Source organism: Enhydra lutris, unplaced genomic scaffold (genome assembly GCF_002288905.1).
Source record: "Enhydra lutris kenyoni isolate GAN:26980312 unplaced genomic scaffold, ASM228890v2 scaffoldscaffold75, whole genome shotgun sequence".
Classification (NCBI taxonomy): domain Eukaryota; kingdom Metazoa; phylum Chordata; class Mammalia; order Carnivora; family Mustelidae; genus Enhydra; species Enhydra lutris.
The window spans coordinates 1,547,648-1,563,952 of record NW_019154159.1 but is presented as its reverse complement, the minus strand read 5'-3'; the positions used below and the strand labels follow the sequence as shown (position 1 = coordinate 1,563,952).

The 16,305-nt window shown below is 51.7% G+C and overlaps 1 protein-coding gene across 1 annotated transcript in view; it reads left to right on the top strand.

Annotated features, from left to right (window-relative positions):
* The first annotated feature begins 4,789 nt into the window (after positions 1 to 4,789).
* LOC111160350 (ubiquitin conjugating enzyme E2 O) overlaps positions 4,790 to 16,305 on the top strand; it is a 57,532-nt gene continuing 46,016 nt past the window's right edge. The window contains exon 1 of the mRNA XM_022523402.1: positions 4,790 to 5,188. Within this exon, the coding sequence (XP_022379110.1) occupies positions 4,790 to 5,188 (399 nt within the window). The remainder of the gene's footprint in view (positions 5,189 to 16,305) is intronic.

Sequence of the window (16,305 nt, the reverse complement as noted above, 5' to 3'; positions counted from 1 at the left end):
CCTGTGTCATTCTCTGCTGGACCAGGAGAGCCACAGAGAGATGGCAAGCCAAGAAGCTGGAGAATCCTGTTTGCATTTTCAGTGTCCCTGGGAACAAGGTGGTGGATGGATAGGTGGCGGGAGTAGGGGAAGGAGGCTACAGTTGCGGTGCACTCGAGAGATGGGGATGAACTCATACCAGGAGGTAACGTCTATCAGTCCCCGCTCACTGAACAGGCCCTAGGCAAACCACCGTATACTGACCACGCCAGTTACACTGCCAACAGCCCTGAGAAGTAGGTACTATTGTAACTCCTATTTCACAGAAAGAAAGCTGAGTCTCAGAGAGTGAAATAGCTTGTCCAAGGTCACAGAGTGGGTCGGTGGCATCACAGGCCTCTCAAACCCAAGTCCATGGATTCTGGAATTCTACTCCTAGCCACGACACCACGGTGCCACCCTACCTCCCTGTGGAGCAGCCCCCAGGGGAGACACTCTGGACCTGGCGGGGGGGGGAGGCTGGAAAGAGGGTAGAGGGGCCATGACCTGGGCTTTGATCGCCTGTGGAGCTTCAGATCAAGGGTTAACCCTCGGCCACTTGGTACCCAGGTAAGTGATGCTGCAATCCACTTGGAAGAGGAGTCTGGAAGAAGGCATGGGTTTAGGGGAAATGGGTTTGGGACATCTGGCTGGTCATCCAGGAGGTACCCATGAGTTGGTGCTGGCGATCTGGGACTTGGTGGTGAAGAGGGTGGATGGTGGAGTGACCGCAGCCCCCATTGTCCTTCAAGCTGGTTCAGTGGAGGTGCTGTCCTTGGCCCCAGTAGCTGAAGAAAGGAGGGAAACAGGGTGCACCTGCCAAACCTGGGCTCTCACTTATTGCTCAACTGTCTGGTGCCCCCAGCACAAAGTAGTGTGCCCCATGGACTGCAACCATTCCTGAGTTGGGAGTGAGAATGGCTCAGGGCCAGCCCCTCTGGGCCCCAATCCTGACTGTACTGCAGGGTGAACTTGGGCAAATCTCACAGACCTCCCAGGGCATCCACACAAAAAGGGGTAAGGCTCCAGGGGCAAGAAGGACCCCTTTGATTCCAAAAGCCCATGATTCTTGAGCAGTTGCCAGCTGGAGCTGCAGGCATGGGCATTTCTCCAGCTAGGCTAGCGATGGGGGTGTGGGACGGGTTGCCAGGGGAGCTCCCCTCCCACTCCACCTTCCTAGCCGAAGATCCCGGTGCTGAAGGCACCCTAGAGCCTCCAAATATGCACTCCGGGGTAGAAGGAGTTCTCTGGGCCCATCTGGATTCTCTCGGAGGGGGAAGCTTAGAGAGGCCAAGCAGGCTGGGGCTCCCGCATGGGCCACTGGGAAGTGCACACTTCTTAACCCAGTGGCTGTTTGAGATAGGGATAAGACAGGGCCTGCTTCCCAGAGATCAGCTCGTGGTGCTGCCAGCCCTGTTGCCTCCTGCACCCTGCCAGCCCCTTAGCAAGGGGAGTGGCCAGACCGGCTCAGTTTCCTGCAGGCATATTTGTAAATAAGCAAAATTCCCCTGAGAAGAATCTCTATCCTCCAAAGAGGGCTGGGTGTTGGGGCCATGAGAGGAGGGGTTTCTCCGCTGGGGAATGAAGGGGTTTTCTTTGTTGTTTGTTTGTTTTCATTCGGCCATTATGAAAATAAGAACTAGGCCAATGCTCCCATCCCAGCCCACCTCACTCACCAGCTTGGCCGTGCAGACTGTGGTTAGGGGCTCAGGGACTGGGGAGGAGTCAAGCCCCCAGCTTTGGGGTGCCTGGGTGGCTCAGTGGGTTAAAGTCTCTGCCTTGGGCTCAGGTCATGATCTCAGGGTCCTGGGATCCAGCCCCGCATCATCAGGCTTTCTGCTCAGCGGGGACCCTGCTTCCCTTCTTTTCTCTCTGCTTACTTGTGATCTCTGTCAAATAAATAAATAAAATCTTTAAAAAGATTTTATTTATTCAAAAACTTTGACTGGAGCATCTTAGACCTGAGTGAGGGGGGGAATGTAGGGGAGGAATATACTGATCCTCTTCCAGAAGGACTCTGATGCAGCTCAAACTGGGGTGACAAAAGGGCTGAGAGATAGTGTGGAGCAGCTCCTTGGGTATATAGGGGAAGGACAGGAAATGGACCAGAAGGAGGGACAGGAATCTCAGGCCTTTGACAACCGCTGATACGGCACATCACTGAGCACTAGGACTGTGCCAGGCGCTGTACTAGGCACTGGGATGACACGCATACCTAGGATATGACCCACGTGCTCAAAAGGGGGTTAGTTAGTGAGGGAGAGATCAGCATTTGAAACCAAGGGATCTTACCTACAACCTAGCAGTTTCCTGGGTGAGGGCAGGCAGCAGAGCGTGCTTCACAAAAGGGGGGCTCATGCTTGTTCTCTCACCCAGGACTAATCTATGTAAAGGTGGATAATCTATACAAAACACTTAGTACAGTACCTGGTATTAAGTTACAGCAAAATGACTGGGAGCTATTATTAGCCATTATTACAAGAAGCCGGAGAATAAACATGGCACGTCTTCCTGGAGAGCCAATTTTACTCAATGATTAGGGAAGAAGGACATTCTTTTTATATTAAAATGAACACAGGCATAAGCTGGAGTAGAGTGCAAAACTCACTAGATTTTTGACATCGAGGATTTGGGGCCCGCATTGCCCTGCCCCTTCACCCCACTTGCTCACCCCCTCCCCCAACCCTTGCTAGACAGAGGAACTAGAAAAGCCCCTGCACTTGGAGTCAGGAAAACTGGATTCCAAGTTGGCCCTGCATGTTACTATGTTGTGACCTTAGACGCTGAATTCCCGGACCCTGTTTCCTCATTGATAAAATGTTACGCACACCTATATCCAGGGGCACCTGGCTGGTTCAGTCGGTGTAGCCTCCAACTCTTGATCTTGGGGTCATGAGTTCAAGCCCCAGGTAGGGCCTAGAGTTTACTTAAAAACAAAACAGCAAAAAACAAACAAACCAAAAAACTCCCCCAAAACAAAAAACGCACACCTGTCTCGACAATTGTGGTAATAAGATAATATATGTGAATGTGTCTGGCATAGCACCCGGTCAATTAGAGGTGTTAGGTTATGGAGCTAAGGAGACAGGGGCATGGTAAGTAGAATTGAAGCTACTACATGATTGCTGTTCAGCCTGCCAGGTCTTTATGGAGGACAGAGTGGGGAACGGAGTCCTCCCAGCGGTGATTCCAGATGGCCACTCTGCACGGTGGTCTGGGATGGAAAAGCTGTGGTTTGTGAGCCAAGCTTTGCCCCGGAATTGTATCCTAATTCCCCTTCAACTCATTTAGCCACTGTTTTTTCTATACCTTAGTATGTGAGCTTTCTAAGATCTGGATCCATTGACAACCACCCCAACCCCAATATTACATCAATATCCTTGAAGTGCTTGGCTCAGGACCCGTCACATACTCAGGCTGCCAGGTGTGTTTCCTGTTTGTTCTTGACACTTTTCCAGGAGTGTCGCCTGTAGCCTTGGCAGTCCGTAAACTACTCAAAGAACGGGGATCCCGCCTTTTAAAAAGAACCCAAATATCGTAATATTGAACCATCCTACCAGTGTATCTTTGATGGTCTTACAGAAAAATGTGGAAAAAAATGATTTTGAATGAGAAAGATGAGGGCCATCGCCTGAGTATTCTTAGTTTCCTTCTAACAACCCATTATGAATCTGTCCTCTGAGAATGTTAATCTAAATCTTTTGGAACTTACTTAAGGGACACATTAGTATAATTCCTTTTTATACTTTAAAATGGCAATATGGAGCAAACCATAAGTATAACAGTTCTGCCTGTCTAGAATTTTGGTCTAGGAAGGAGGGTTGAAATGTTCCAGCAATGGTTAAGCTTCATGGAGGGAACTATGTCAGGCACGGTTCTGTTTCCTTCGTTTCTCCCAGTTGCCAGAAGAGACGTGTTCGGTATTATCACCCCTCTTCTACCGATGAGAAAATTCAGGTGAAAAGAAGTTTATCAGCTTCCCTACCTTTATAAGATTAGTAAGTGGCAGCCGCAAGGATTGGAATCCACCGCCCCCACTCCCACCTACCTCACTATCCCACCTCTCGCCATGTATACTAAGCCTCATGGAGCTCTGAGTCCCTCTGAAACGCAAACCAGAGAAGCCACTAATGCTTGCTTATCTTTCTGATCCTTCGGGGTCATGACCTTCCAAACTTTGTGTGTAATTTCCTAATACAATACACTCCAGATAGGCTCTCTCTCTAAATCTTTTATAGCTTTGCTTACAAGCTGCCCTGGAGTTGGTTTTAGCTATTTAATATGCATTATGTGTCGTCTCTCCGGCTAGGCTGTAAACACCTAGAGGACCGGGACGGTGTCCGGCTCTTCCTCACCCCTCCCAGCGCGTAGGACTGGGCTGGAGACGCCGAGGAGGCTCATTAAAGGTTGTTGACAGTCTCGGGACCATCCTCCGCCCCACCTCGGCCACTCCCCTTTCCCTCGTGCCCACTGCGCTTCCTCCTCCCGGGTCCCCTAACTTTTACCCCCTGCGGCCCCGCCCCTCCCTCGCGGGGTCCACTCTTCCCCCGCCCCCCGCAGCATCTCCAGCGTCCCCTAGCGACGAGGCAGGAGCTCCTAGCAACCGCATCTCGGTTCCCTGACGACGGCGGCACGCAGGCCACGTCAGCGCGCCGCGGCCACGCCCCCGCGCCTGCTGGCCCCGCCTCCCCGCGCCGCGTTCGCCGCCGCCGCCACCGCCGCCACCGCCAGCAGCGCCGCCGCCGCCGCCCGAGACTCGCGCAGAGCAGTTATGGCGGATCCCGCAGCGCCCGCGCCCGCAGCTCCGGCTCCCGTCCAGGCCCCGGACGCGCCCCCGACCCCGGACGCGGTCCCCGCCGCGGCGCCCGCCCCGGACTCGGCCTCCGGGCCGTCCTCGGACTCCGGCCCCGAAGCCGGCTCGCAGCGGCTGCTGTTCTCTCACGACCTGGTGTCGGGCCGTTACCGCGGCTCGGTGCACTTCGGGCTGGTGCGCCTCATCCACGGCGAGGACTCGGACTCGGAGGGCGAGGAGGAGGGCCGCGGGAGCTCGGGCTGCTCCGAGGCGGGGGGCGCGGGCCACGAGGAGGGCCGGGCCAGCCCGCTGCGCCGCGGCTACGTGCGCGTCCAGTGGTACCCGGAGGGCGTCAAGCAGCACGTGAAGGAGACCAAGGTGCGGCGGGCCGGGCCGGGGCGGGGACCGGGGGTCGGGGGACGGGGGTCGGGGGCCGAGGGCCGACGCAGGGACGGAGTTGCTGCAGGAGCCCTAGGCCGGGGAGGGGAGGCGCGCGTGGCGCTGGCCGGAATGGTGCAACTGCAGTGGGCCGAGGCGAGAGGACGAGCCTCCGCGGAGGGGACGCCCCGGTGCAAAGTCATTGCACCAGCCGCGGGCCACCGGGCCCCGGGCTTCCCCACGCGAAGGGACGCCCAAGCCTTGTGGTGCCGGGGTGTCGGCCTCAAGATCCTGTACGTGGACCCACTACGGTGGGGAACTCCTTGGGCGCTGAGGCACGCTCGGCATTACACCAGTGCGGCGTTTTGCTGACCCCCGAGGAGCTACACACTGCATTGTGCATCCAGAAAGGAAGGCCGGGCCGGGTCCGTGCGGGGCAGGGCTGTGGGCGTTCCAAAACAAAGATAGAGGGGGAATCTCGGGCATTATAAAAACCCAAGAAGTTCCCTAGATGGCAGAATGCGTTATTATGGGTAAAGAAACCCACCTCCCTCCCCCCCCCCCCCCTTTTTTTTTTTACCTCGTTGTCTCGTTTTAATTGCTGCGGGGAACTTTGTGAGTAAAATCATTAACAATCAGAGCGGTGATATTAATAGTACAGGGTGGGGGAGATGGGACAGCTGCGACTGGGACCCAGGACTCCCAAGTGCAGTGGGACTTCTTGAAGAAAAAAAAAAAAAAATTACTATGGAACCATGGATGGAGAAGAGCCACCCATCTGGAAACCCAAGGTTTTTTCCTGACCTGAGGCTGTCATGCAAACATCAGACTCCCTTAAGGTATTGGGGTAAGGCTGGTGAATATTGCAGTCCTATAGACAAAGGGGTTTATCATCTTAAACCTAAAACCTTGAACCGGGGTTGGTTTGGTGGCTGCTGCTTCTGTCTTGTTTTCCTGAGTGCGAATTCCTATCAGTGATTCACACTCGCAGGCACACACCCCTGTATCTCTCACCCCTTCTTCGTCTGCTTCTCCTTCGCCCCTTGAGGAAAACATTTCTAAGCAGGAATCAGGCCTGGGCTGTTGACAGGTCTGATTTTAGGGGAGGGCACTTGAGAAGTTAATCTGGGTTTCTCACACACTGGGAGACAAAGGCCACATAGGAATAGGGCTTCTTGCCATGCTACAAAGGGGGTCTGTGATAATGGCTCTTGGCAGGGGAAAGGCCCCACTCCCAAGAAGAGCCTGTGATCTACTTCCTAGTGGCAGAAATGACTTGATACCAGCAGGGTCTTTCTTTTCTTTTTCTTTTAAGATTTTTATTTATTTGACACAGAGAGAGAAGGATCACAAGGAGGCAGAGAGGCAGGCAGAGAGAGGGGAAGCAGGTTTCCTGCTGAGTAGAGAGCCTGATGTGGGGCACGATCCCAGGGCCCTGAGACCATGACCTGAGCCGAAGGCAGAGGCTTTAACCCACTGAGCCACCCAGGCGCCCCCAGCACGGCCTTTCTCCTTGCCAGTGTGCAGGCATCCACAGACAGAGAAATCCGCATACAGGACCCCTGGCTTCCCCTCAGAAAAATGCAAATCAGGCATTAGCTGCTCTGACTCGGGAAAGAAGATTACAAGTTCATGTGCAAAAGTATGTGGAAAATCGTACTTTTTAGAGCGGAATGCTTGTTAAAAATTACCACCAGTGTCATTACATCGGAAGGAGAAGATTTTTGCTCTTTATATAGTGTTTCTGCATTGTCTGGACTAACGAATGGCTGCTGATGTCTTTCTGTGGTTTTTGAAAAATGTTTTTCCCTAACCCATCTTCTCCAAAGGTTGGTGACTTTTGGAATGCAACTCATTTCCCTGTGTCATGGCCTCCCTGCCCTGGGACTCAGCAGGCCAGCCCAGCTCCACAGCCGGGAGCTGCCATGTTTATCAGTTGTTGTTCCTGTTCATCTTGACTTTGGGGGTTAACTTTATTTACGGTTATGTTCTGTCTGCCTCCTCCCACCGTGTGTACTTATACCAAGTTTGACTTAAAATACTTGTCTAGGAATTAAATAGAAAATAATCGTAAGGCACCAGTTTGAACATATTTGGAAGCTGCCCTCTTGTGATTTGCTTTGAATTTGTTGAACTCTCTTGTGGCTCCACTGCCGGTGTTTTCTTTGCCACTGGAGTGTCTAGCTTCTGAGCTTAGCAAAGGCTAAGGGGCGTAGGAACTCTAGGAAGTGGTGGCGTGTAGTGTCCATGTGTGGATGGCAAGACCCAGTCCTTTTAGGAATTAAGAATAAGTTTGGGGGGGCGCCTGGGTAGCTCAGTGGGTTGGGCCTCTGCCTTCGGCTCAGGTCATGATCTCAGGGTCCTGGGATTGAGCCCCGCGTCGTAGTCAGGCTCTCTGCTCAGCGGGGAGCCTGCTTCCTCCTCTGTCTCTGCCTGCCTCTCTGCCTACTTGTGCTCTCTGTCTGTCAAATAAATAAATAAATCTTAAAAAAAAAAGTATGTTTGGGGGTGTATACCTCATAGGTAGCTGTAGGTCACCCTGAACCCTAGGCATAGGTGACCCCACCTAGGGTGCTGAGTGGGACCTTGCAGTTTAGGAAGTGGTAGGAAGATTTTTTTTCTTCCCACGTTTCACCCCTTATAAATCCGAGGCGGTGACAGTGTGCGGTAAAAGAAAGGCCACTAGACCAAGGCTGAGCATTTAGGTTCTGATTCCTACTCCATCACTAACTTGGTTATGAGATTTGAGAGCCCAGTTACTGATAGTATAATGTGGTGACAGTATCGAGAAACATAATTCTTTTTAAAGCTGCCACCTTTTGGATTTTTTCTTTTTTTTAAATAGTACCCTTTTAATGTGGAGTGTTTAGTAGGCTGTGGACTGTCTTTGTAGTTTTCAGGTTATTTTGTTGGACAATGAGTAAAGGCCTAATACTAGTCTCAAGTTTTTAATGAACGATTCATAAAGAGATGAAGAGGCTGGCCAATGAGGTCTACCCCCTCCTGGCCACTTCAGTGAAAACTATCAACAGAAGTAAAATAAGTAGGGGCGCTTGGGTGGCTCAGTTGTGAAGCGTCTGCCTTTGACTCAGGTTATGATCACTGGGTCCTGGGATCGAGTCTGCATCAGGCTCCCTGCTCAGTTGGGAGCCGCCTTCTCCCTCTGCCTGCTGCTCCCCCTACTTGTGCTCGTTCTCTCGCTCTCTCTCTGTCAAATAAATAAAATCTTAAAAAGAAAGAAAGAGAGAAAAAAAGTAGCTCTTCCTTGAAACTGCAGAATTTACGGTCCAGTTCCTGAGGCTTCCAGCAGCCATAGTTAAGCTTTTTTAGGACTTAAAACAAGCACGTGCCTTGTGCTCCTTCCTTTCCTCAATCTTTCGTCCCCTTCAGCGTGGCAGCTGACCTACCCATTAGCAACTTTCCCTGTTTGGCCGCAAATCTTCAATGAGACTTGCCCCTTCCCCATCAGTGGCCATCCTTGAGTAGCATTTTGGAATAAAGCCAAATGCCGCAGTCTCTTTGCCTTCTTGAGCATTGGCTAGACATGGTGGGTCCTTCCGGTCTCCACCTGTCATGGTTGGACAGAACGGCCCCTGTTCAGAAGAGAACAGACTGTCTGTCAGTCCGGGTTCGGGGGCTTCCTGTTTATGCTTTAGTTTTCCCATCGTGTGCACTGTCTTTTGCTTCAAATTGCCACAACATCCAGAGCCGCTCCTGATTTGAGGTTTAATGTCTCTAAATCAAAGCTATGTCTGGGTCACTCTGCTTTTTTAAGGCTGTGTGTGTGTGTGTAGCATCCCTCATGACAGGTCCCTTAGGAATGGGCTTTTCGGTTTATTTTTGGCTTCTACTCAAGCCAGCGTTTCCTTGGGGAAAACTCTTCAGGTTCGGCATCACAGCATGTGAAGGGTGCTTGCCTTGCTTGTCCAGGTGTGGGCCCATTAAAAACAATTGTTCTTAGTGATGTAATAGGAAGGAGTTATGTAAGGTTAACCAAGATGCAGGACTGAGTGTGTCTAATTGCATTTTATTCAGATAGGATCACAGCACTTGCAGACTCACACAGCTGTTGTGTGATTTTATTCTTTGTCCTTTGGTTCCCCCTTCTAACTCTGGGGACTCAGTGCCTTGAAGGCGTCTCCATCTGACTTGCCCCTTCGCTCAAGGGCACTTTCACCAGATGCGGGACGTGTGTTTGTGTCCTATGATTGGAAGTCAGAAGCCTTGGGTACTCTTCCCAACCATCGCCTACTCTGAATGACCTTGGCCTAGTCACTGCCTCATTTCTTTCTGCGATAAAAGACAAGGTCTGTCTTTCTAGCCCCTGGAACAAGCCTGAACCAAAAGCGAAGGTGGGTGGTACGGCCTCTGGGCTGTTGGCAGCCCCCATCCCGATGGCCATCCCACGGAGCCAGCCCTGCCCCTTCAGGACATCACTTCTGTGCATCACAGAGTGCTGTGTCTCCAGAGGCCAAAGGTGCCCCAGAGGACTTTGTTTCAGTGCTGGAGGAGTCCTACTGTTCAATCACGTTGTTGCTCATGACCTGGTAGATTATAGATACGACTTTTTTTTTTTTTTTTAAGATTTTATTTATTTATTTGTTAGAGAGAGCGTGGGAGCACAGGCAGACAGAGTGGCAGGCAGAGGCAGAGGGAGAAGCAGGCTCCCCACCGAGCAAGGAGCCCGATACGGGACTCGATCCCAGGACCCTGGGATCATGACCCGAGCCGAAGGCAGCTATCCAACCAACTGAGCCACCCAGGCGTCCCTAGATATGACTTCTTATTGAGCCTCTTCTAGAAACACTCGTGAACTTCCCCCCTCTGTTACTTATACGCGTTTAAAGAAACACCTATCTTGGGTGCCTGGGTGGCTCAGTGGGTTAAATCCTCTGCCTTCGGCTCAGGTCATGATTTCAGGGTCCTGCTCAGCGGGGAGCCTGTTTCCCCCCCTCTCTCTGCCTGCCCCTCTGCCTCCTTGTGATCTCTGTCAGATGAATGAATAAAATCTTAAAAAAAAAAAAAAAAGGAAAAGAAACACCTGCCAAAGTCCACTAACCTCCAGGGTAGAGGGGGACTTGGAATGAATATATATGTGTATATATTTTCCAGAATTTGGAAGACATCTTTTGAAATATCCAAAAGAATGAATGACAAGGATGGTAGAGTATTGCTTTGTGTTTTAAAATAATAACAGTAATAAGGACAAACATTATGTAGTGCTACTATGTGCCAGGCACTGAGTGCTTTACGTGTATTACTCGGTGCTCCCAGCAACCCTGTGAATTAGGTGCTACTGTTACTCCTGTATCTCAGAGGAGGAGCATTTGTCCAGTGTCTCACTGCTAATAAGTGGAGGAACCTGACTACAGATTGAAGTAGATGTAGTTTGCTCTCACCTGAGAATGTTTAAGTTCAGGATTCATAGATCATTGCTGTATCAAGCACCCTGATTAAACATGAGTCACAGACCCTGTGCCTGGCATTAATCATCCAGTCTTCAAACACTTGAAAGTCTTAGTAGGAGAGGTTGTAACCACAGGTAAGGAGAGAGGAAGGAGCAGGGTGTCGGGATGGGTGGAAGGAGAGAGGGAAATCACACTGGGGAGCCAGCAGGGAAGACACCAGATTGACACTGGCCGTGAGCTTCTGTTCTGCACCTTTCATTCCATGGCCCCACACTCATTCTCAAAATAATTGTCAAAAAGCGCATTTTATTTCTAGAGAACCTGTGAGTGCCCCTAGATGTTGAATGAAAGCAGTCTCTATAAGCGTGATTCATTCCAGCTCTGGTTCATCCCCCCTCTAACCCCCCCCCAGTCCAAAAGTCCGAGGAACTGGGATTTCGGTGCTGTCTCAGAAACGGTCAGGATTAGGAAATCCCGCTTCACCTCCTGTCCCCAAAGACCTGTCCCCTCTCTTGGGGCTATTGTCACCCTCCCGCTGGGAATGCTGAGTCATGAGACAGGTTCTGAAGGACTCTTTGGAGAGAGGCTGAGTGCCACTCGGTTCCTTCCCCTTTAGTTGCCCCGAACTTGACTGTGCTCTCCACCTTGGTTTTGTTGTAGGACATTAAAGGCCCTTTTGCGCCCTCCCCATCCCCACTTCATTGTTATCCCTGCTTTTCTTTCTTTCTTTTTTAATTTTCCTGTTCCATCTAGAAAAATTTTGCTTTTTTTACTGTTTGATCCCCGGGCCTCATGTTGTCCAGTGGAACCTCCACGGGGCCAGGGTTTTGCGAGAGGGGCGTGGTTGTAGTGTGTGACCTGAATCACCATCACAACAGTGCTGGGCCCAGGCGCGGTTTCAGCTGCCCCTGGTGGTCCCCTCAGAGTTGGCTGTGGGGTGATCTCTTTTAAGAGCCATCCTGGAGTTCTAGCAGGGAGGACTGATCTGTGCTGCTGTGCGACTGTGACTGACTACGACTGCCGGCAGTTTTCCGTTTCCCTGCCCAGAGCTTAGCCCGCTTATGCGTGGGGGAGGGAGGGTGTGCTGATTCAAGTGGATGCTCGAAAGAGGAAAATGTGCCTTTTCATTTACAAGATGCTCTCACTTCCAGCTACTAGGATTTGGGTGTGTTTAGCTGCAGCTCCTTCCGCCGCCCCACCTGCCCAGTGGCCCCACCTGCCCAGTGGACGAGGGTCGCGCTTTCCAGTGCTCGCAGCTCCGGTGAGCAGGGTGCACGGTGGGAACTGCTCCTGTGTCTGACATTTCTGCCGGCCTCGGGGGGCCGTATTAGGAACCCCCTGACATATTATCTGTGGTTGCAGACAGGGAGGAGCAGAACGCTTTCTGGAAATTTTTGTAGTTCAGAATAAGATTGAACCATGTTAGGGGATAGCCCTCTGAACTCACATACTCCAAGGCTGTTTGCCCTCGTTTTGCTCTTCAGCTGCGCTCCGAGGCTGAGGGGTGATGGCCTGCCTTCAGTCCGGGGCTCACTGAGTTGGATGGGTCCTTTGGTCAGTTCTGCCCACAGTTGATACAGTCTGTTCTGAAGCAGGATCGGGAAAAGCAGGTGTTCCACTTAAACATTTTGCAGGGGCACGTGGGGCGGCTCAGTCAGTCAGGCATGTGCCTTAGGCTCAGGTCACGATCCCCAGGGCCTTTGGGGCTCCCTACCTGGTGGGGAGTCTGCTTCTCCCTCTCCCCCTCCCCCTGCTTACACGCTTACGCTCTCTTGCACACCCTCAAATAAATAAAATCTCTTTTTTTTTTTTAAGATTGCATTTATTTATTTGACAGAGAGAGACCCAGCGGGAGAGGGAACGCAACAGGGGGAGTGGGAGTGGGAGGAGCCGGCTTCCCTCGGAGCAGGGAGCCCAATGAGGGGCTCTATCCCAGGACCCTGGGATCACAACCTGAGCTGAAGGCAGACGCTTAACGACTGAGTAACCCAAGCGCCCCTAAGTAAAATCCTTTTAAAAAATAAAATAAGCATTAAGGCAAATGATACACTCACTGTCCAGAAGTATTTAGCTTGGCAGTATGTACTGGAATGAATGGCCTTTTGGGGTCAAAGCTGGTTGACTGGTTGAGGCTTTGTATATTCCGAGACTGACACATTAGATTTTTTGTAGTTGGATCAAAGGAATAAGACTAGATCACTTTTGGCTTAAATCAGTAACAAAGCTGTATCTGGTGAAGATTTCATTCTAGCTATGGCAATTTAAAAATCTTTAAATTTAAGGTACTGAGTGGTGCTTCCAGAAAAAAAGAAAAAAAGAAAGAATAAGTCGTCAATCCCATCCAGTAATAAAATGAAAGCCCCCAGCTAGCAGGAGAGATTTCCTGCAGTCTAAAAAGAGCGTTCTTCATTTGCATCCTGCGAGAGAGAGAGAGAGAGAGAGAGAACGCGCGCGAGCGCGAGCCTTGCCCACTCCGCAGCTCTGATGAGGCCCTTCCCCCTTGCTTGAATTTTGATCCTTTTTTTGCGGGAGCTGCTGCTGTGGTGATGGTCGGTGCCGCCGTTGTGACTGGCATGTTGGCGGGACGACTTGCTGGCCCTCGTAGGTGCAGGTGGGAAGAAGCAGACACACACTTCTGTGTCTTGCATGGCTTCCGGAAGCGTCGGGAGCAGACGTACTCGTACTCCGTGCTGAAAGCATCCCCTTATTCATCTGCTCTGCCTGTTTAATTACTTAAGGGAGCTTAGGGCCCAGAAATTGATGATATCCTCAAGCCCAGGGAGAAAGACCGACTCTCCCTACGCGCAGCTTGCTTTGGGGGCACCCCAGTCCTCTGCTGGTCACCGGGGTGTCTGCCCCATTTCCTCACGACCCACGAGCCCCTTAGCATCTCCTTGGCCACTCTCCCCACTGGTGCCAGGGGCTCTCCTGAAGGTCACAGAGGACTGGTGGATTCCCGGTTACTGCTTTACCCACCTTTCCCTTGTCCTTGTCCTTTGTTGATTGTGGTCAGTCCTGACCTCGGACCAGAAACTTCCTTCCGCTGGGTTCCTTATACCAGACTCTTCTGAATTTTCCTCCTTAGCCTTTTGTCTCTTTCCTCTTCTCTCCGTGAGACTTCTTCCCGCATCATGTTCTCACTCCCCTCACCGCCTTGCTGTCTTGTCTTCAGCGCTCTGGTTCACCCATGTGGCTGCCGCCAGTCCGGTGGCTTCCACCCGCACCACATCCCCGCCCCTGGCCTGACGGCTCCCTCCTGTCCTCTCCCAACTGAGGACCTGGCTGCGAAGTCTGATGAGTGTAACTGTCCTTCCCACCCCCAGATGTGTGGCATTTAAAAAATTCCTTTTTCCAACTTTGGATCATGAAAAATCTTCACACATACAGAGAAGTTGAAAGACTGGGCCAGTCACTGCTGATTACCAACCATCGTGAGTCAGCGGTTAGCGTTCTGTCATCTGTGCTTTCCCCGTACGTGTGAGCGTGTGTAAATAACATCTCCCGAGCCGTTTACAAAGTTAGAAGCAGGCACGATGGCAGGCGCCTCTAAGTACTTAAGCTTGCATCTTCTGAAATTCAGAATATTTGGGATCATTTTAAATGTACGTTCTTGGGGGGTGCCTGGGTGGCTCAGTGGGTTAAGGCCTCTGTCTTCGGCTCAGGTCATGATCCCAGGGTCCTGGGATCGAGCCCCGCATCGGGCTCTCTGCTCAGTGGGGAGCCTGCTTCCTCCTCTCTCTCTCTCTGCCTACTTGTGATCTGTCTGTCAAATAAATAAATAAATAAATAAATCTTTAAATAAATGTACGTTCTTGGGCCCCCATGCTGATGTAAGCGTGTGGTTCAGCGGTGGTAACATACTCATGACGGGCAACCATCCCCGTCCCCTGTCTCCAGACCACTTGTCGTCTTGTAAAACTGAACCTTGATGCCCGCTGAACAGTAGTGCCCTGACTCCCCCCACGCCAGCTGCTGGCCACCACCGTTCTCCTTTCTGACGTGAGATATTACTTCATTTAATGTAACAGCCTTAAGGTTCATCCATGCGGTAGTGTAGGTCAGAATGTCCCTCGTTTTAAAGGCCAAAAGCTATATGTACAGCTTCTGGCATATCCTTCCGTCTGGACGCTTGGGGAGCTCTCCCGTCTCAGCTGTCGTGTACGACCCAACTTGTGAACATGGTGTACAAGATCTCTTCGGGATCCTACTTTCGGTTCTCTTGGGTATATCCCCAGAAGTGGAATTGCTGGATCATATGGTAAATGTATTCTTACTTTTATTTGAAAAACTGCGATTCTCTTTTCCACAGCAGCTGCACCCTGTGCCCGTCCCCGCCAGCAGTGCACAAGGATCCCGCTTTCTGCACATTCTGGCCAACATTTGTTATTTCCGGATTTTTTCGTGGTAGTCCTCCTAGTGGGTGTGAGGTCGTATCTCACCGTGGTCTTGATTTATGTTTCCTTAAGGACTGGTGACGTTGGGCATCTTTTCTTGTGCTGCTTCGTAGTTTAAATACCTGCTTTGGAGAAATATTTAAGTCCTGGGGCGCCTGGGTGGCTCAGTCATTAAACCTCTGCCTTCGGCTCAGGTCATGAACCCGAGGTCCTGGGATCGAGCACCGCGTCGGACTCCCTGCTTGGCAGGAAGCTTGCTTCTCCCTCTCCCACTCCCCCTGCTTGTGTTCCCTCTCTCGCTGCCTCTCTTTCTCTCTCTCTCTGTCAAATAAATAAATAAAATCTTAAAAAAAAAAAAAAAAAAAAGAAATGTTTAAGTCCTTCGCCCATTTCTGAATCGGGTTGTTCCGGGAGGTTGTTGCTGAGCTGTAGGTGCTGTCTCTGTGCTGGACATCAGTCCCGGATCAGACTTACGCTTTGCGGGTGTTCTCTCCCGTTCTGTGGGTTTCCATGAGTCCGGTTTGTCTCTTCCTTTGTTGCCTGTGCCTTTGGCTCCCAGCTCCCGGCTCCCGTTCTGTCATGTCATCAGATCTTTGTTCAGAAAGCCTCTCACATCCTCTGCATTTCCGTGCTGGAGCACGGGCTCGCTCGCCGACGACCTCGTGCCTGGGCTGACCTCTCCCGGTCTCGCTGCCTCTGGGCCCTCCTTCAGCCCAGCACACGGCGCCACGGGCTGACCTTCCAGAAGACCGCTTGGACTGTGTCTGGACCCAGCCTCCTGACGTGCCTTAGCTTGTCACTCCAGGCTCCTCGCCCACATTGCGTGCTCGGTCTCCTGCCCCTCGGGTAGCCTGCATCTCCTGGGCTCCCCCCGCCCATGTGCGCTCTTCTCTGCCTCTCACGCCCCATGGCACTTACATGACACACGCGAGTTCTCTCTCCTTGGCTTGGAAGCTTCTTGAGAAACCAAGTGTGTCCTTCCGTTCGGTGAAAGCTTTTGTTCTGAATGGCTCATGTGTAGTTTCGTGGGAGGTGTTGGAGTTAACTCGCCTCCAAAGAGTGTTCTGCGCCTTTTCCCAGGCATTTTGTGGTGGGTTCAGAGCCCTGTGGGTACCTGGCCGGCTGACACTTCCCCTTAGGGTTCTAGGTAAGTTGACCGTGTCATTTATTGTCCAAGCTGGGCTCTTCTGAGAGCACTGTGAGTAACTGCCCCAGGACTGAGACATGTGGGTGTCCAGACACTAGGAAGGCAGTCAACAGTAGTTGACTATTCCAGCAACTTCCATCGTGAAGCTCTCCAGGTAGAATAGGAGCC